At 52.7% G+C, this 19875-nt stretch overlaps 1 protein-coding gene across 1 annotated transcript in view; it reads right to left on the bottom strand.

Moving 5' to 3' along the window:
• CSMD2 (CUB and Sushi multiple domains 2) overlaps window positions 1–19875 on the bottom strand; it is a 350279-nt gene that overhangs the window by 217352 nt on the left and 113052 nt on the right. Inside the window, 1 exon segment of the mRNA XM_048326964.1 lies at window positions 13461–13668. Coding sequence (XP_048182921.1) covers window positions 13461–13668 — 208 coding nt within the window.

The following is a 19875-nucleotide window of genomic DNA, read 5'->3' as shown; positions in this document are numbered from 1 at the left end:
AGAACACACCTGGGCACAGAGCACAGCGCCCAGCTAGGCACAGCACCCACCAGGCACAGAACACACCTGGGCACAGAGCACAGCACCCAGCTGGGCACAGAACACACCTGGGCACAGAACACAGCACCCAGCTGGGCACAGCACCCACCAGGCACAGAACACACCTGGGCACAGAGCACAGCGCCCAGCTAGGCACAGCACCCACCAAGGCACAGCACCCACCTGGATACGGGATCCACCTGGGCACAGCACCCAGCTGGGCACAGCACCCACCAGCCCAGCAGCAGCAGAAGCAAATCCAAAGGAGCAGCAGGGAGCCCTGGGCATCCCCAGGTCCCTCCTGCCCATCCCAGCCTGGGACCCTCCCTGGGGCAGGACCCCGAGTGCCGGGGCTGAGGGGAGCTCCCTGTTCCATCACCTGGGTCCTGCCCCACGGCCCCGAATCAGCTCTGCCATCCCAGCCTCCCCCTCAGCCACCACAGAGCAGCTTTGAAACCTCTTTCAAGATCTCCTTCTCATTTCCCCTTGCCTTTGATTCACTTCCAGGCTCCAAAAATTCCAGGGTGGCTTTGAACAAATATCCTTTGGTTTTTAAACTCACACAAAGCAAAAAAATGGGCAAAAAAACCCGAATCCTCTCTGAACACTGCCCTTCCCACTGGGCTGTTGGGAGCACAGGGCACTGCTCCAGGATCAATGGGAGGAATTTATTCTCTCACATTACACATGGAACAACCTGATTTCCAAATTCCTTCATGCCAACTTCCAGCCTGAAGCACTTCTGATATTTTTTTCCCCTTTTAAGAACAGCTGACGTATCAAAACCAGGTTTTTCTAAGAGAAAAGCACAAGCTAAGCCCCATTATAATAATTGAAGCTATTAATTACCTTTATGCCTTTCTTTTTTAAGGGAGATCTTTAATGCAGGTAATTCCAGCTAAAAGAGCTAATTTCAGCTGCTCCATCATTTAAAGGATGATTATAAAATTAATTTGGAAAGAGTGGGAGAAAGACAAAAGCATAAAGGAGAGCAGGAAGAGATGGGAATTCCCCCTGTGCTCCAACTGGGAATTATCAAAGGAACAGAACTGCTTTAAAAGCATGGAAAGGGCTGATGGAGTTTTCAGGTTTTATAACAGTTTATTGGATTTCCCAGAGAAGCTGTGGATGTTCCATCCCTGGAAGTGTCCCAGGCCAGGCTGGATAGGGCTTGGAGCACCCTGGGACAGTAGAAGGGTTGGATGGGATGGGAATGGATGGGCTTGGAGCTCCCTTCCAACCCAAACCCTCCTGGTATTCCAGAACTTTACAGATTCAGGTGTCACTGCTCTTTTACAGATGGAGAAATGGACTCGGGAAGGAATATTGGGAAGGAATTCCTGGCTGGGAGGGTGGGCAGGCCCTGGCACTGGGTGCCCAGAGAAGCTGTGGCTGCCCCTGGATCCCTGGCAGTGCCCAAGGCCAGGCTGGATGGGGCTTGGAGCAGCCTGGGACAGTGGAAGGTGTCCCTGCCCTTGGCAGGGGGTGGAACTGGATGAGCTTTAAGGTCCCTTCCAACCCAAACCACTCCACGATTCTGTAGGAATTCCAGCCAGGAAAGCAGGCCTTGGACATGAATTGTCAACAGCATTTTGTTTATTCCTAATCCTCCAATATTTACTGATGCCCCAGGCATTTTCCTGATCCCCACTCCCAAATCCAGCCACAAGAAAGGTCCCTGGGAGGCAAAAATCAACCAATCCCTGCTGAAAAACAGCCAAGAGTGTCAGAGCCAGGCCCAGCAGGAGCTAAAGAGATCCCGACCTGCCAGGATAGAACAGAACTGTGCCAAGGAGCAAAACTCAGCAATTCCCTGGATCCAGCCCCAGGAGCTGCCTCCATCTGGGCTTTGGGCAGCCTGATCTGAGCTCAGATCCTCGGCTTAAGTGCCTGTGTTTAACAGCTGATGGGAGCAGATTTCAGTCTGGGAGACAAAACCATCCCATGCCAGGAGCCAGCAGCGGTGGCAGCTCCCAGGGCAGGCAGGAAAACACTGGATTTTGAAGCTTGTGGAATTCATGATTATCACAGAAATCCCTCCCATTCCTGCCTGACAGCTCATTCTCAGGTTTTGGACTAATTCCTTAAGGAAACAGCAAGCCCTTGAAAGGCAAATCATCCCCAAGGATGCTCAGCTGGGGTTTCACCCCTCAGATCTGACCCTGCTCGGGTGAGGCTGCATTAAACAATCCCCAAGTGCTGTTGGGCAATTCCCTCTCCCTTCAGGAATCCAACAGCTCCCCCGTGAACAGCTCACGGATCCAGAACAGAAAACAGACCCTGCACTTCCCTGATCATCCCACTGATCCCTGCCAGGGCACCTTTAGCTTTTAAAGCAGCAGCAGCAAAGCAAACAACAGAACAGGGGTCATTTTCTGCCACATGAACTGCAGGGTAGGGACTCAAGGCCAAGAGGCCCCCAGGCCTGGACTAGAGCTGGAAAACGGAGAAGTTTGGCTAAATAATAAATAGATAGATATGGGTTTGTACTCCAGATGTGTCAAGACACAGAGATCCCAGGTATTTATACAAATACAACAGACTGCAGTGAAAACTCACCAGGGTTAACAAATACCAGCTCTGAAAACACCACAGGAGTAACAAACACAACAGCCCAGCTCTGAAAACACCACAGGAGTAACAAACACCAGCTCTGAAAACACAACTCCAATTCTAAACTTCAGAAGTTTTTCCATGCCACACTTTGCTTCCTCTGCCCTATCAAGAGGAACCGCTCCAACACACGTCAGTGTTTCCCTGCTCTTCGAAACGCTGACATTCTCCTCCCCTGAGGCCCAGACACCCCCCCAAAACATCATTTTAACAGCAGAGGGATGAATCCAGCACGCAATGGATCCATCAGGGGTGGTTCCCACCTCCAGGGAGCGAGGGAAAGCGAGCCCAGGGAAGGGGCACACGCTGGGATCCGGGGAGCAGCGAACCCAGCCAGGGAAACCCAGCAGGCAAAGAGCATTTAAACCAGATTTTGTGAGGCAGCCGACATCTGAAAACGAAGCGATTCCATCCTTGGAACAACTTGTAAATAGGAGGAAAACATCCCAGAGTGGGGCCTGGAGAAAGCCCAGCAGGGAGAGGCCTTTGAAAGCAGCCGAGGTGTCTGCGCTGCTCCCTTTGAAGCTGCTGATAAGGAGCGCTGTAGAACACGACTGTTATCAGCTCTGGCAGACACATCCTGACACCAAAACGCAGCTCCCTGAGCGAGCTGGATCCCAGCGCGAAGGGAGACCTCCCCACACAGGCACAGCCGCAGCGAACGGCGCCGCAGCCTCCCGAAAATGACAGGAATTGGTGTCTGAACGCGGGAAACGCGGCGGGAAAGCAGAGACAGCTCCTGAACACCTCGGGGGGAAGGCACTGATCTTTCCCACCAACATGTGTCCAAATGCTTGCTTTAGCTGGGAGAATCAGTGTTCCACTGTGACAGGTGTTTTAAAGAGCATCCCAGATTTCCAACTTTTTACAACAACCCGAAACATCCCCTGCTCTCACTTCGAGCCTCCTTGCCCTGCCAAATCCGGGTGTTATTCACTGCTTTACAGTCTGTCTTTTGGGTCACATCCCGAAGGAGGTTCCAGTATTTTTCTCAGCTTCCAGCCAGGCGTGTCAGACTCAGCCTCAAAAAACCTCTCTTCAGATTACACCTATTGAGGGTTCCTGCAAAAACCTCGATTTTTTACTCTTCCAATGTCTTTGCAGGACAAGCACAGGAAGAAATTAAGAATTAATGACCTTCAGGGATGTTTTTTCCCTGCCAGCACCTCATCCCCTTGGGATGCAGGAGCACACAGCAGTGGCCTTTCCATGGGGATCTTTGACCCTGAGGTGACCAAACAACAAAGCAAAGACAAATTGGGATAAAAAGGGCAATTAAACCATTATCAGGGTCATGTTCAGCCTAAAAGCATCTTCTTGCCAGTCTGAATATTCATTAACAGTTTTCCACTGTGCAGCAAACGGAATCATCATATGAATGCCTGGAAAAGTAAAACTGGAGGGAGAGTGGGAATGGGATCTGATCCTGTTTGATTGGAACACGATGGGGAGAGCTCAGGGGTCCCCTGTCCCAGGAGTTTCTCTCTCCGTGCCATGTTCCAGGGTAGGATTTGGGAAGCAGATACTTCCCAGGAGAAAGAATGGCAGGGAAAAGTGGGTTCTGCTGGCTCCAGGATCAGCCACGACTTCGGGAAGGAGCTGAAACCTTCCCTTTCCCCCAGGAACATATAAAAAAACTATGGAACACCTCCACATCCCATCTTACCCTTCCTCCCAGCACTTCCCAGTTACTTCTGCACTGCTGGGAGCTCTGGGACACTGTGGCAGCACCACCCTGCAGGAACTTCTCTGTCCAAAGCATTCCCAATCCCTGAACTTCCCAACAGCACCAAGGATGCTCAGGGATGGCTGGAATTCCCTTGGGAAGCCATCAGCTCTGCCTCCCGGAATCCAGAGCTCCAGCAGGCAGAAACAGCTCCCTGACCTACAAATTCCTGCTCTCCACACAGAAAATCCATATTCAAGAAGGCCTGGAGGGCAGGAATTCCAAAGGCCGGAAATTCCCCACCACAGGACCTCCACTGCTCCCAGAACTGGAAACTGCTCTGGTTCCACCTTCTCCAGAATGTTCTCCGCAGGGAAGACACCTTCCAAGAGAGAAGGGGATTTGGCAGGAAGACTATTTCCTACTAAAGCAAAGTTTTAGGGCTTTGAAGCCTTTGTGGGATTAGTTTCCAATTAAAAGCACATAAACGCTTTGGGGAAGAAGAACGACGGAATTAAATAAGGAAGTTGATTTTCCAGACCCCAAAGAAGATGTAACTGACATTTAAATAGGGATTTCAAAAGCCACTTCATCCACGTTTCCCAGTCCTATGGAAAAAGAAAAACATCTGAATATTCCAGATAAAGGATCCAGGAGTTCCTGCAATGGGGAAGCTCAAATCACTGCAGAGGGAAAGGAAACTTCCCCATTTTTCTGGGTTTTAACTGGTGATGAAAGAAGCTCTTTCAAGACACACAAAACCCTTCCCAGCTCCAGCCTCGTGCACGCCCAGGGCAGGATAATTCTTGTCAGCTTGCAAATAAAAGTAATTACAGCCGGGACAAATTCCGCCCGAGAGTGGCAAGTGTGAGATGAGAATCACTGGAAGCAATCTGCTTTTCAGAATCCCTGCGAGGAACAGCAGCTGCTGGGGAGGCACAGCGGGGACAGAGAGGGACCCTCCTCGGCTCCCACCCACGCTGGGGTGCTGGGAAAAGTCTGCAGGATCCTGCAGGGTTATCCCAGGAAGCTGCACAGGGAGCAGCAGCAGGGGCAGCCCCAAAAGCAGATTCCAAACCACACAATCCTGGCTCACAGACCCTCCGGAGCCAGAGCCTTTCCATGGACTTCACAGGCAGCTCCGAGATGAAAACTGGGAGCTGAAAGCTGCGGGGCCGCCACGGCAGGATCAGAAGCTGCTTTGATATGAAGAAAAGGGGTTGGTTCATTAGGAGCCCACACTGAGGAGTTTCTCACCAGGCACCACCACGTGAAGCTGTGACCCCTGAACGCGCAGCTCTGAGAGCACAAGGCACGGGAACAGAGTGGGGCTGGCCAGAGGGACGGGATGAGCGGCATCCAGAGGGGATCCTGGAGCATCCCAGAGCTTTAATGACTATTGGGAGCCACTTCTGAGACTGATTCAGGTGGTGGGGAGGGGAGGGTCAGCTGCACGTGGTGATGAGAAAAGGGAGTTGAGAGGAGCTGCCGAAATGCTGATGATGCCTTCAAAAACCTTCCCCAAACTCAGCTCTCTGCAGGGACAGGGAAAGGACAGAAAGTGGGAATGAGAGAATTTCAGGAATGCTGCTCCAGGAAGGGCTGATGGCCCCAAGGGCTTTCAGGAACAGGAAAACAAGAGAGTAGTTCAGAAATGCCCCTCGTGGCTCCAGAGGGTCTCAGGAACAGGAAAACTAGAGAGAACATCAGGAGAGCTCCTGCAGAAAGGGCTGATGGCCCCAAGGGGTCTCAGGAAATGAGAGAATTTCAGAAATGTCCCTCCAGAAAGGGCTGATGGCTCCAAGAGGTTTCCCAGCTCAGCTCCAGAAAGGAAAATAAAATCAACCAGAGGAACCTGGAATTCCAAGGTCCTTGGTTCTCCCAGGCTCACCTGGTGCATGGGAGATGCCCAACATCTGGAGCACAGTGAGGGGCCCGTGATGCCCTCACATCTGGCACAGCTGTGCTGGAAATGTGCAAAATAATTCCCATGCACGTGCTGGGGCAGGTTCCTTTTCCAGGGAATCGCAGGACAAAGCCAAAAGGAATTCTGCACCAATTAAATGAAAAAATAGAGTAGAGAAGCTTTTGTGCAAGGGAGGAAAATGCAGCGCCAAGGCTGGAGAGGCAAAATGAAGACGAGGCACTGAGGGGGAGGAACTGAACTCAGCCAGGAATAAACTCCGTGGATTCGGCCGTTCCTCACTTGCAGCCCTGCTTCTCCCACCGCATTCCCTGAGCACGGGATTATCAGCAGAGAATCAAGGAGGAGAAACTGGTTCCCAGGGGGGAATGACAAGGGAAAGCTCAAGGAGTGGGAGGCACTTGGGGCAATGTGACAGCTGATGCAACTCTCCCAAAATAAACCCAAAAAGGCTCGCAGCGTTCTGTGATCTGAAGCCCACGACACCAGGATAAAGCAGCAACAGCAGCACAATTCCCAGCGAAAATCCCAGTCCCTCCCACCCACACAAAACACAACAGGGATATAAAAGAGCTGGAAAGCCTCGTTATTAAAGAAACCATCTTCCTCCTAAAAGTAAACTTCCCATCTGAGAACCAGAAACATCTCCTGAAACCCCAGAACAGCCCAGGCAGCCTCTGTCAGAGTCAGGCCAGCAAGGGACTCGGGGGTTTTATCCCATGGAACCGATTCATTCAGCAGGAGCTGGGGTTTCCAGAGGGTTCCACTGGTGGAACAAACAGCCCTGGAATTGCCAGCTCTCGTTCTGGGGGAAAAGGTGGTGGCAGCACCTTCCTGTCACTCCCTCCTGGTTCAACCCCACAGTGATGCCTTTTCTTGGCCTTAAATTAAGAGTCAAACACGGTTAGAAGGGGAAAAGGGATTTTACCTTGGGATTTATTTTAAGGATCCTTAGGTGCACACGTCCAGGTCATATGCATCGAGATGCACCCACCGAGTGTGTCCCCAAAGATCGGGTATATCATTATAGGTGTTACTAATTAGCAGATCTATCAAAGATTCCCCAAGGAGAGGCTCGAGTGAGCCCCCCTCCCCAAGGAGCCTTCCCCTGGATGGTTCTATCTGAGTTTACGGAATGTGTTCTGGAGAGCACCTTGGGCTCTGGGGCACACTGATCCCTGGCTACGAAGCTTCTAAAATGTTGAGTCTCCTGGCTGAACAAACAAGTCCAAGAATGTAGGCAAGGAGCACTGAGAATACAGGAGTTGTAGAAAGGTATAACAGGGGTATAAAAGAAAAGGCAAAAAAATCTTCATGGCATCAACAGCACAACCTAAACTTCGTGTGGCAAACCCTGGGCTGCCTTCTTGAACTTCCACCACGCTGAAATTCCCTGCTCCAGAGGAGCTCTGCTCTGCACAAGGTGCCACCTTTCCCCTGTCCTGCCTGTCCCTGCTGCGCTGGACCCCGGAGTTATCCCCACAGACACCGGGGCTCAGCCAAATCCTGGATATAAACTGGATTATGAGTCATTCCCACACCTCCTGTGGCAGCAGCAGCAGCAGCTCGGTGATTTATTCTGTGCCTAAGTTTAGACCCAGATCCCAGATGAGCTCTATGAGATCCAACCAAATGACAGACAGGACAGGACAGACAGATGGGACAGACAGACAGATTTCTGTGGTTTCATTTGTTAAAATGCAGCCAATAAACCCAGCCAGGGTAATGTGGGTCTGTCCCTGCCCAGGCAGAGCAAACTTTTACCATGGAGTTACTCCGAGGAGAGCTCAGAGCTCAGCCAGGGCTGCCCAGCACATCCCGGCCTTCCCTGAGCCTGGAGGGGACACGGGGATGGTGGAGGGGTGACACAGGGGTGGCACAGGGGTGGCACAGGGGTGGCACAGGGGTGACAGAAGGGTCCAGGTGTGACAGGCAGCAGAAGGTACAGGGGTGACAGAGGTGTGACAGGGAGTAGAGGTGTGACAGGGAGTAGAGGTGTGACAGGGAGTAGAGGTGTGACACAGGAGTGACAGAGGGCACAGGGGTGACAGAGGTACACGGGTGACAGGTGACAGAGGGTATAGGTGTGACACAGGGTTACAGAGGGGTACAGGGGTGACAGAGGGGTGGCAGGAGATACAGGTATGACACGGGTACAGGTATGACAGGGTACAGGTGTGACAGGGTACAGGTATGACATGGTACAGGTGTGACAGGGTACAGGTGTGACAGGGTACAGGTGTGACAGGGGTACAGGTATGACAGGGTACAGGTGTGACAGGGTACAGGTGGGACAGGGTACAGGTATGACAGGGTACAGGTGTGACAGGGTACAGGTATGACAGGGTACAGGTGTGACAGGGTACAGGTGGGACAGGGTACAGGTATGACAGGGTACAGGTGTGACAGGGGTACAGGTATGACAGGGTACAGGTGTGACAGGGTACAGGTGTGACAGGGTACAGGTGTGACACGGGTACAGGTGTGACAGGGTACAGGTGTGACAGGGTACAGGTGGGACAGGGTACAGGTATGACAGGGTACAGGTGTGACACGGGTACAGGTGTGACAGGATACAGGTGTGACAGGGTACAGGTGTGACAGGGTACAGGTGGGACAGGGTACAGGTGGGACAGGGTACAGGTATGACAGGGTACAGGTGGGACAGGGTACAGGTATGACAGGGTACAGGTGTGACAGGATACAGGTGTGACACGGGTACAGGTATGACAGGGTACAGGTGGGACAGGGTACAGGTGGGACAGGGTACAGGTATGACAGGGTACAGGTGTGACATGGTACAGGTGGGACAGGGTACAGGTGTGACAGGGTACAGGTGTGAAATGGGTACAGGTGGGACAGGGTACAGGTGTGACAGGGTACAGGTGTGACAGGGTACAGGTATGACAGGGTACAGGTGTGACAGGGGTACAGGTGTGACATGGGTACAGGTGTGACAGGGTACAGGTGTGAAATGGGTACAGGTGGGACAGGGTACAGGTGTGACAGGGTACAGGTGTGACAGGGTACAGGTATGACAGGGTACAGGTGTGAAATGGGTACAGGTGTGACAGGGTACAGGTGTGACAGGGTACAGGTGTGACACGGGTACAGGTGTGACAGGGGTACAGGTATGACAGGGTACAGGTGTGACAGGGGTACAGGTATGACAGGGTACAGGTGTGACAGGGTACAGGTGTGAAATGGGTACAGGTGTGACAGGGTACAGGTGGGACAGAGTACAGGTGTGACAGGGTACAGGTGTGACAGGGTACAGGTGTGACACGGGTACAGGTGGGACAGAGTACAGGTGTGACAGGGTACAGGTGTGACAGGGTACAGGTGTGACAGGATACAGGTGTGACACGGGTACAGGTGTGACATGGGTACAGGTGTGACAGGGTACAGGTATGACAGGGTACAGGTGTGACAGGGGTACAGGTGTGACATGGGTACAGGTGTGACAGGGTACAGGTATGACAGGGGTACAGGTATGACATGGTACAGGTGTGACAGGGGTACAGGTGTGACATGGTACAGGTGTGAAATGGGTACAGGTATGACAGGGTACAGGTATGACATGGTACAGGTATGACAGGGTACAGGTGTGAAATGGGTACAGATATGACAGGGTACAGGTGTGACACGGGTACAGGTGTGACACGGGTACAGGTGTGACAGGGTACAGGTGTGACACGGGTACAGGTGTGACACGGGTACAGGTATGACAGGGTACAGGTGTGACATGGGTACAGGTGTGACACGGGTACAGGTGTGACATGGGTACAGGTGTGACAGGATACAGGTGTGACAGGGGTACAGGTATGACATGGTACAGGTATGACAGGGTACAGGTGTGACATGGGTACAGGTGTGACACGGGTACAGGTGTGACATGGGTACAGGTGTGACATGGGTACAGGTGTGAAATGGGTACAGGTGTGACAGGGTACAGGTGGGACAGGGTACAGGTGGGACACGGGTACAGGTGTGACAGGAGTGCAGCCACCAGTGCTGAGCTGCAGGAGCCCAGTTCCTGCTGTCCCACGCTGTCCCCTCAGCCACCCCAGAGCTCCTCTGAGCACTCCCACAGGAGCAGCAGGAGCCCAGGCCAGGATTTGGGATGAGGCCCAACCTCCCCAGGCTGGGGAGCCTTGGAAGGGCACACGAGGCTGGGACACCTCTGCCAGCAGGGCCCCCAGGGCCAGCCTGGGGGCTGCACACATCAGACCCATTTTGGGGTGTTTGGGTGCTCAGCCTGACAGGTTTTGGGGTGTGAGGCTCTGAGCAGGTGCCACAAGCCAGGGACCATCAGCAGCAATTCCCGACAGCCTCAGCACCGGGAACTCCCAGCTCCAGCAGATCCTGACACAAAGCACACCATCAGGCCCTGGAAGGACTCGAGCTGCTCTGCGGGATTTTCCCTCTTTTCCCTGGGTTTAGAGGGAGGAATTGCATTAATCCTGCCAGATCTCTCAGGGACAAAGCAAAGCGAAGAGAACCCCAAGGGAGACACGAAGAAGTCTGGGGGTGAGGATACCAGAGAATGCCAGAATCCCAGAGTGGTCAGGGTTGGAAGGGACCCCAAAGATCATCTTGTTCCCCCTGGAGCAGGTGCATTCCACACCCTGAGCACAGGGCAGGATGACACCTGGATGGGCCAAAGGAGAACAGGGCAGCTCCTGCCGTGCTTCCCATCTCACCTCCCAGCCTGGAGACCCCAGCTCGCCCTTCCCGCTCCGCCAGGCTCATCCCAGCCTGCTCCCTCCCCCTCCTGCTCCCTGCTCAGCAGGATTTTATTCCTCACCTGTCAAGGCAATCTGGGCCCAAGGTCCCCCGACAGAGCCGTGGGAGCAGCTGAGAGAGCTGTAAATGTGTGATTTTATTAATCTGCCTCAAACAGCTCCTCCGCCCCTGCTGCTCTGCCTGGCACAGCCCTGCAGTGCCCTTTCCCTTGGAATTCTTCCTGCAGGATTCACATCCAACAGGCTGGGGAGCAAAGGAAACCCAGCTCAGGATTCTCCAGGCCGTGGGATCAATGTGAAGGCACTTAAAGCAAGCTGGCTCATAAATAAAACCCCAAAAAAATCCATTTTTAAAGCCGGGAGGGTGAACGGTAACGCAGGTTTTTCTAAGAGCAGGTCAAGTCAAGGTTACTTGAAGTGCTGAGTTAATGGGCTCATAAATACCATCATTAGATCCCCTTCCATAGCTTGGAAACTCACAGGAATTATCCTCCTGATGAAATTGAATTTTGTTTATTTGTGCCCAGCCCTGGCCGTGACTAAAACCACTCAGAATGCTCGGAAAACGAAATATTCAGCTGCGAGAGACTCCCAGAGAATTGGCTGCAAGTCCCTCTGCCCTACTACCAATAATTAAAACCAGTTTTTTCACAGGCAGAAGGGGAAAAAGGGGTTTGAGCTCCGTTTTCCTGCTGAATCACACCAGCATGGGTGAAGACGAGGTAGGAGCACCAGGTTTTTTTCCCCCTACGGGCAAAAATTATTGAGAACTGACTCATCTGAATTTAATTACCGGGCCAGCTCGGAGAGATGAAATTCCAAACAGGACTTCTTTGCAATCCCGCTGGTGGGACTGCAAAGCTCCCTTCAGGAATGCTCAGTGAGGTGCCCTGGAAGGGGCTGGGGGGTGTGGCTGGCTCCTGTGGACGTGGAATTCAGGGATGCACCCCAAAAAGCAGGAGCAGCTTCTCCCAGGGGGGAATTCCTGCTGCTGGGGCCCGTGCTGGGCTCACTGAGGGGGCTGCCAGGGGATCCCAACAAGGGCTGAGCTGGGAGGAAGGGGAGAGTCAGGGATGCAGCACACCTGGAGGGGGAGCAGGGATGCGAATCCATCCTTATTCCCTCCAACAATCCCCCAAAGTGACACCTGTAAAACTCGGCGCCCTTAAACCCAGCTTTAACCTCAGTTTTAAGGATTGTGTGCGCACTACAGGCCCAGCTTGAAGCCAGGCTTTCACTCCCTACAATTGGCATTTTTAAAGTTCTTTCCCTGCTGTATTTACGAGGAGTTTATTAATTTTATTTTACTTTTTTTTCCCCAGCAGGTTCCCTCTGCCAGGCTTTGTTTTATTTTTGATATGACAAGACACAGCTCTGCTCTGGCAACACCTCCAGGCTGAATAATGTTTCTTAACCAGCTCCATCCATCTTCCCAGCCAGCACAGCTCAGTGATCCTCACTGCAGCACAAACCAGCAGTGCCCTAAAATATTAATGAATTCTAATAAAACCAGGCTGGGCTTTTTTTCATCAAACAGCAACATCTAATTTTCCAAGGGGGCCAGGGAATGGTAAACAATTGGTATGTGGTAAATGGCAACTTCCCTCCCATCAATACATCCTAAACGCTCCAGTCCCGTTCCCCCAGAGTTGCCAGCGAGGATAAATCACTCCAATAAATGGGATTTGCGATGGGATCCTCACAAATCATCACGATTTAACTCGCTGCTGATCATCCCACACAACACCTGATTGTTGCAAACACTTCATTCTTCCCTTGCAGAGGGAAGTTGGGTTTAAAACCAACACCCAGGACCTTCCACTTGCTGCCAGCCAGGACTTTCAACCATGTGCAGCCGAGGGCAGTTTCACCCTGTCCTTTGCTATCAGGAACACATCAAATTCCCTCTGCAGTTCCTTATTCTCCTCCCTTCAGAGCACTGGGGCAGCTCCTCAGTACTGGAAATATTGGCCCTTATCCCAAATAAAAGCAGTATTTCAGAGAGCATTTCCCAGGCAGCCCCTGGGATGAGAGGGGGGTTGGAGTTCTGTCTCCTGTCCCAGGGACGAGTGGATCTGGTGAAACATTTCCAGAAGTTCCTCACCAGCAATGGGTTTAGCAATAACCAGAAAATTCAGCAAAACCAAGGCTTGAGCGTGGCAGGGCTTGAGGAGTTCTCAGAGGTGATTTTGTTTGGGGTTGTTTTTAATTCTTTCTTTCTTCTCCCCCCCAGCCACACCACGGACTCTCTCTCACTGCACAGAACAGGATTTAAAGCAGCCAGTGCTCACTGCAGAGCTCACCAAGCAAATCCCAAGTTTCAGAAGGAAGCCACTGGGAATAACTGGGAATTTCCTGTCTTCCAGGCACAAACTGTTCACTCTGACCACCCTGAGAAGTTTGGCTCTGCCCACACAGACCACGAGCACCACCCCAAGCGTCCTACAAGGAATTAATGCCAGCGGGAACCTACCAGAGCGAGGATCCCTCTGTCCCAGCAACTTCCAGAACGTCGTAGCCATCCTCCAGCTGAAAATCCATGAAAACCAGGGCAATGGTGTCTCCAGGCTCAGCCAGGATGGTCCAGGTGCAGTCTGCATTGTTGCCATACTCCAGGGGGAAGTGGGGGCTGGAGATGATCCCGCTCTGGCCCCGCAGGGTCCCTCCGCAGGCGTCGTCGGCTGCAACACAACGCGAGGGGTGAGCCCTGAACTGCCCGGAGATGGAGCCCAAATTCAGAGCCAAACCCCCCTGCTTTGGTCAGGAGGGGTTCACTGCCCACTCTTAAGGATGAAGATGTTGAGGGATGCAAAATCCATCAGGATCAGCCAGGAAGGGGCTCCTGGCTTGATTTTAAACACCCCCAGTACCAGAGCTGCTCCCACCTCTCCTGAGGAGCCCGTTCCCAGCACAGCTCCCTGTCAGACACGATTTCCTCACTTGTTCTTGCCCAAGTTTCCTGTTCCATCACAGAACCCCAGGAGGAGTGAGGCTGGAAAAGCCCTCCAAGATCACCAAGTCCATCCCAGATCCCCACCTTGTCCCCAGCCCAGAGCACTGAGTGCCACGTCCAGGCCTTCCCTGGACACCTCCAGGGATGTGACTCCACCATCCCAATGCCTGACCACCCTTTCCATGAGGAAATTCCTGCTGATGTCCCCTCTTCCTGATTAGGATCCTCTGAGGTTTTTCCCGGAACTTTCCTCCCATCCATGCCCAGGAAGGGGGAGGAAAATCCCAGGAAATCAGTGGCTGAGAGGGGGTTCAGACATGTGAACACTCTCCCATCACAGCAAGGAAAGGTTGATTCCCAGCTCACACAGATCCCAGCACCTTCCTGAGCCACAGAAACATTCCCAAGGATTGGAACAACGGGACTCAGGAGTAAAAACACCACATTTAACAGAAACCTGATGGAAAAGGGAGTGAAGCATCCCACACTCCCGCCTCACATGTCTGTGCTGGCTGAGATTTCTTAAGGAAATGATTGTGGCTGCCAAAATCAGAGTGCTGGAAACTTAACCCCTCGTTCAGCAACCCAGCAGCCACAGTTCCTGGGCTGCATCTCCTGCTTCCCACAGGTGCTTCCCTGGATTTCCTGAGCAGGAGCTGGCAGAGCAATAAAAGGAGGATCTAAAAGGAATGGCAGGGAGGTGGAGGAAAGCAGGAATGAATTCCTGCTCGGGGGGCAGCTCCCAGCTTTTATTGGGAATGTGGCTGAGCAAGGCCTGGGAACTTCACCAGGAGCGCTGGAGCAGCATTCCAGATGCTCCAGTCGAGGCGCTCGGGGCTTTACATGACAAACTCTTCCTTCCACCACAAACCATCCTTTCAAACAGCCCTTCCTGAGACTCTCCCCAGCTGGGAACATGTGCTGGGCACAGCAGGGCACGGATGGCAAGGGCAGGACCCCTCCACGGGGCTGCTCCGGAGCATCCTCAGCCCCCAGCCCTTGGCAGAGTCAGTGCCCTGCGCCAGCAGCAGCTCCAGAGCAGAGCTGCACCTCGCACCTCTGACTAATGAAACCTGGAACACAAAGCCTGAGCCAGGTGTGTGCCAGCCTCCCTCCCCCACGGCCATCTGGAGGGACACGCTCCCGGGACGGATGGAAACGCCACCGGGCACCGCTGGCACCGAGCTGGCACCTCCCAGCACAGATCAGGCCCTTTGCCAGCGCTTCCCCCAGCCCTGGAAGTGCCCGAGGCCAGGCTGGACGGGGTTTGGAGCAGCCTGGGGTAGTGGGAGGTGTCCCTGCCCATGGGATGAGGTATCTTTAAGGTCACTTCCAAGGCGCACCGCGCTGGCATTCTGTGCCCAGCCAGGGCTGGCACACACTGGGAATCACAGAGCTCACAGCAAGAGCAAAAAATACCATTTAAAAGCAGCCATGGAAATTCCTGGGCCATTCCAGCAGCCCAAATGAGGGCTGGAAAAGGCCACCAACATCCCGGCTCAGTGCTCTGCTCCCTGTCACAGTCACTTGTTTCCCAGGGAAGCTGTGGCTGCCCCATCCCTGCAAGTGTCCCAGGCCAGGCTGGAGGATCCTTGGAGCAACCTGGGATAGTGGAAGATGTCCCTGCCCATGGGATGAGATGATCCTTAAGCTCCCTCCCAACCCAGACCATTCCATGATCCTATCTGCTGCACTAAAGTGAATTAAAGTTACTCCCAGACACTGAGGATTTGTGTTCAAATCCCAAATAAATTCAGGCTGGAAGATCTCTCACTTAGGCGCCAAAATTTCCTTCAAATTTGGATGTATCTTGCACGAGACAACCAATGGGACCTCCAAAGGTCCATGGAAAACTCCAAACCACCCCCTGAGACTGGAAGGAACAGGAGGGGGTGGAGAACAGGCTGAAGAATTTTGATTCAGTGCTACATTAGAATTCTTAAACAAGGGACTCCTCTGCTTTTATGCACACTCACAGGAGCTGAGGAGCCAGCCAAGGGCACCGTGGTTTGGCTTTTTTATTACCATTATATTCATTATTAAGAGGGCAGTTCTTAGTTTCAATTCCTTGACAATTCTTTCACTGCACAAGGTACTTCGTGGGGAACACATTCCCTTCCCATCCCCCTCTAAACACACACTCCCTCTGCTTGGAGAGGCTGTTATTGCTCAAACACATCCTACAATCTTCCAAAACCTTCCTGAGCAGCCCTCCAATTATTCTGGGCACAGCCCAGCCTCTGCAGCTGCTGGAGTTGTGGTAAGGCAGAGCACTTTTAATGAGATGCTGCAGATCTGATATGCCCAAAATGGAGCTCCACAAACGTTCCCAACTTTTCCTCTGGCTTTGCTGAGTTTTGACTCCGCCGCCCACCAGAACCATAAACCCACCAGTTCTGCTTCAAGTCACAAAAAAATCCAGGAAAAGACTTCTCCCTGCGTGTTTTCCCAACAGATTGGGATGTTTTGGCATCGTTTTCCAGTGCTCCAAAGGCTTTGCGTGGTTGGAGGCTCACTGGCACAGGCGAGGGCTGCTCACAGGAGGCAGCACCCCGAGCCTGCTGGGAATTCTGCCCCCAGCATTCCAACTGCCAGGATAAAAATACAGCTCAGCTTGTGGGGCTCAGCCTAAGCCCCGTTTAGGCTCAGAACTTGGCCTCACTTCACTCCTGAGAGCAGAAGAATTGGGCAGGAAGCGTGTAAAACACACGGGATGCAACGAGGAGAGCGCTCCAGGGATTTCTGACATAGGATAGGATTTTTCTAGGGATGGGATAAACCTCAGCTTAGTCCAGGCTTCACAGCTAGTCAGGACTTCCAGTTCCAGAGGCAAACTCCCAAATTCCACAGCCAAACCTCTGTCCCAGGTGCTGTTCTGCTCCACACCAGCGCAGGTGGCATCCCTGGGGAGATCCCAGCACTCCCAGCCCCCCTGCCAGGCCGGCAGGGACCAAACCCAGCACACGGAGCCTGAACTGATGGATCCTGGCTGAAAGGATCCATCCTGATCCAGCTGTGCTTCCCAAACTGCTGGTGAGGTGCAACTCTGCACACACATCCCACTGAGCCACTCCTGATCCTGCTGGAATTCTCTGCTCCTTTCCCTTCCCGCTGGGTTTGCGCTCGTCCTTTACAAGAAAACTTTGTCGTTCCCAGGTTTGTGATTCCAGAGAATTACCCTGAGTGGGGAATGCAGACAATTCCTGTGCAGGAGGAATGATGAAGGCGAGCCCAGCATTCCAATATCCTCCTGTCCCAGCAAACCCTCCCAAACACCCTTGGATTCCTCCTCTTTCCCACCATGAATTTCTCGTCGATTCTTTCAATGCATCAAGAGCAGAGCAGAGGCAAAGCTGCCAATCCAGGGACAAGAATGTCACAGAGCAGGGGAAAAGCAGGCAGGAAAAAGCACAAGGAAACCCTGGATCAGGGGTGGAATCCTCCAACTCCTCTCTGTTATCCTGGAGAGGAGGGGAGAGGGAAGGGAAGATCTCCAGCCAAACACTGTCCTTTAAAGAGACACGGGACAGGTCTGCTCCCAAGAAAGCTCCCCAGGTTTTAACCTGCTCAGCCTGAGAGAACTTTTCTTCCCAATTTATCAGGATCCCATCTCCAACTTCCATTAGAAAATGAAGTAACACCTACAAAGACATTTAAAAACTTCCCAGTGACCATGGCCAACAAGCCAATTTTAACAGGATTCACCGCAATCCACACGGGCCACAAAGATCTCGTTGCTCTCAGGGAAAGCTAAATGGATTAAATATATTTATCCTCCTTCAGGCAAGAGCTTTGGAATCATCCTCTTCCCTGCAGAAGAAGGGGAAAACCTGTTTGATAGGATGCAAATCCTTCTGCCCCTTGCTCCAGGTGAAACGTGTGTCCCCAGTTTGTCAGCCAAGCACGACTGGGACGCTCCTGGGAGCCCACTGATGCTGCTGGAAGCACAGCAGGGCTTCAAACCCACCTCCCACAGCCTGGCTTTGCTGCTTTCTGCTCTCCTGGAACAAGATTTGAGTGTTCCAGGGGAATGTTTCTGCTCCCTGCCTTCCAAAGAACACTTCAAATGCAACTTCCAAGGAGAAGTCTTGAAGGATCAGGACCAAATCCATCAAAAAAGAAGCGGCTGCCTTCAGGAAGCTGCAGGCACAGTCCACCAGAGCAGCTGAAAAGCACATTTTGTGCTGCCCTCGGAGCCACTCCCTGGATTTTCCTCCTTCCTGGAGCAGCTCAGGAGCCTCCAGCCCCTGTGCTGGACTCCAGACTGGAAGGGCAGCGTTGAAAGCAGAGGGTTTGGCAGTTCAGGATGGAAATGCAGAACTGGGCTTTTACTCCAGCAGGAGAGGGGATCTCAGAAGTGGAAATGATGCCAACCCTCGGCTCCAGCAGCAGCTGGGATGGGCATTGATCCCTCCCTCCCTCCCTGGGGTGTCCTCCACAAACGCTGAACGGAGCTGGGCAAGGAGAGGCCTCTGCCTCCCTCAGGTGCCAGCAGGGAAATGCTGTCAGGGCACAGGAACTGCTCCATCCATGCAGGGAATTCCTGTTTCTCCTGACAAGGTGCTGCTTTGCCCGTTCTCAAGGTGGAATTTCAGGGAATTTCAGCTTTTAGAGTGTCCAGAGGAGGCACATGAATGGTGAAGGGGCAGCAGGGGCAGCTGAGGGCACTTGGGGTGTTCAGCTGGAGCAGAAGAGACTGAGGGCAGAGCTCAGAGAGGCTGCAGCTCCTCCTGAGGGAATACTGGGATGAATTTGGGGAAAGGTTCTTTCCCCAGAGGGTGCTGGAGCACTGACCAGGCTCCCCAGGGAATGGGCACATTCCCAAAGGTGCCAGAGCTTTGGACAACACTCTCAAGGGGGGATTTGGGATGTTTGTGCAGGGCCAGGAGCTGGAATCAATGATCCTTCAGCCCTCGATTCTCTGAGTATTTTCACCTCCAGTGAAACTCAAAAAATAAAATTAAAAAACCGGAAGTATTATAAAAGTGACAAAGCCAGTCCTAATTTGAAGGATAAGCAGAGAAAAGCACCATAACTGATCTTTAAAAAACACCAGTGATAAGCAGCCCTCTCTCAAGTCACTCTGAGCCCCTCCTCACACCCCCTAAATGCTCCTGGCCCCGAAACAGCAGCAAAGTGCCCCAAAAAACCGCCGCTGAGAGGTACAACAGGCATCCTTCACCGTGTAACATATCTGAGGGAGCATTAAAAACATCCCAAGCAAACAATTTTTGCTCACTTTAAGCTCCAGCTTCACGGCCCAGCTCAGAGGTGCTGATTGACTGCACAGGGAGAGTCAATAAAAAGAATCAATGGGAGATGCTCTGCTGAAGTACACAAGGAATCGAGGGGCAGAGGCTTCAAGAGCAGCAGCGAATGTTTCTGGTAGGACAACACAGACATTTGTGTATTTACAGACTCTCCAGCCCTCGTGGGACCAGAATTAGCAAGGCACTCTCTGTACTGATAAAGGAATTTGAAGTTTCCCTGCCCCTAAACTGGCAGGGAGTTGGGAATTGTTTTCAATCCTAGGGCAGCTTTTACCTCCCCTGCAGCATCCCCAACCCAGGGCACGTCCCAGCCCTGCATGGATCCACTCTTCCTACAGCAGAGCACCACAGTCACCCTGGGATGTGCCACAGGAGAGGGAATCTGACACTGGCAAGCAGAAAATCCAGTCCCATCTTGCAGTGTTTGAGCTGGAAATCCTGCAGGCCATGGGCAGGGGATCCTCTGGATAATCATGGGATCATGGAATGGTTTGGGTTGGGAAGGAACTCAAGGATCATCTCATTTCACCCCATTCCACGGGCAGGGATGCCTTCCACTGTGCCAGGTTGCTCCAGCCTGGCCTTGGGACACTTGCAGGGATCCAGGAGCAGCCCCAGCTTCTCCAGGAAATCCATCCCAGCCCCTCCCCCCTCTCACAGGGAGG

Source organism: Corvus hawaiiensis, chromosome 23, assembly GCF_020740725.1.
Source record: "Corvus hawaiiensis isolate bCorHaw1 chromosome 23, bCorHaw1.pri.cur, whole genome shotgun sequence".
Lineage (NCBI taxonomy): Eukaryota > Metazoa > Chordata > Aves > Passeriformes > Corvidae > Corvus > Corvus hawaiiensis.
The sequence above is the reverse complement of the archived record's forward strand: the minus strand, read 5'-3'. Positions and strand labels throughout refer to the sequence as shown.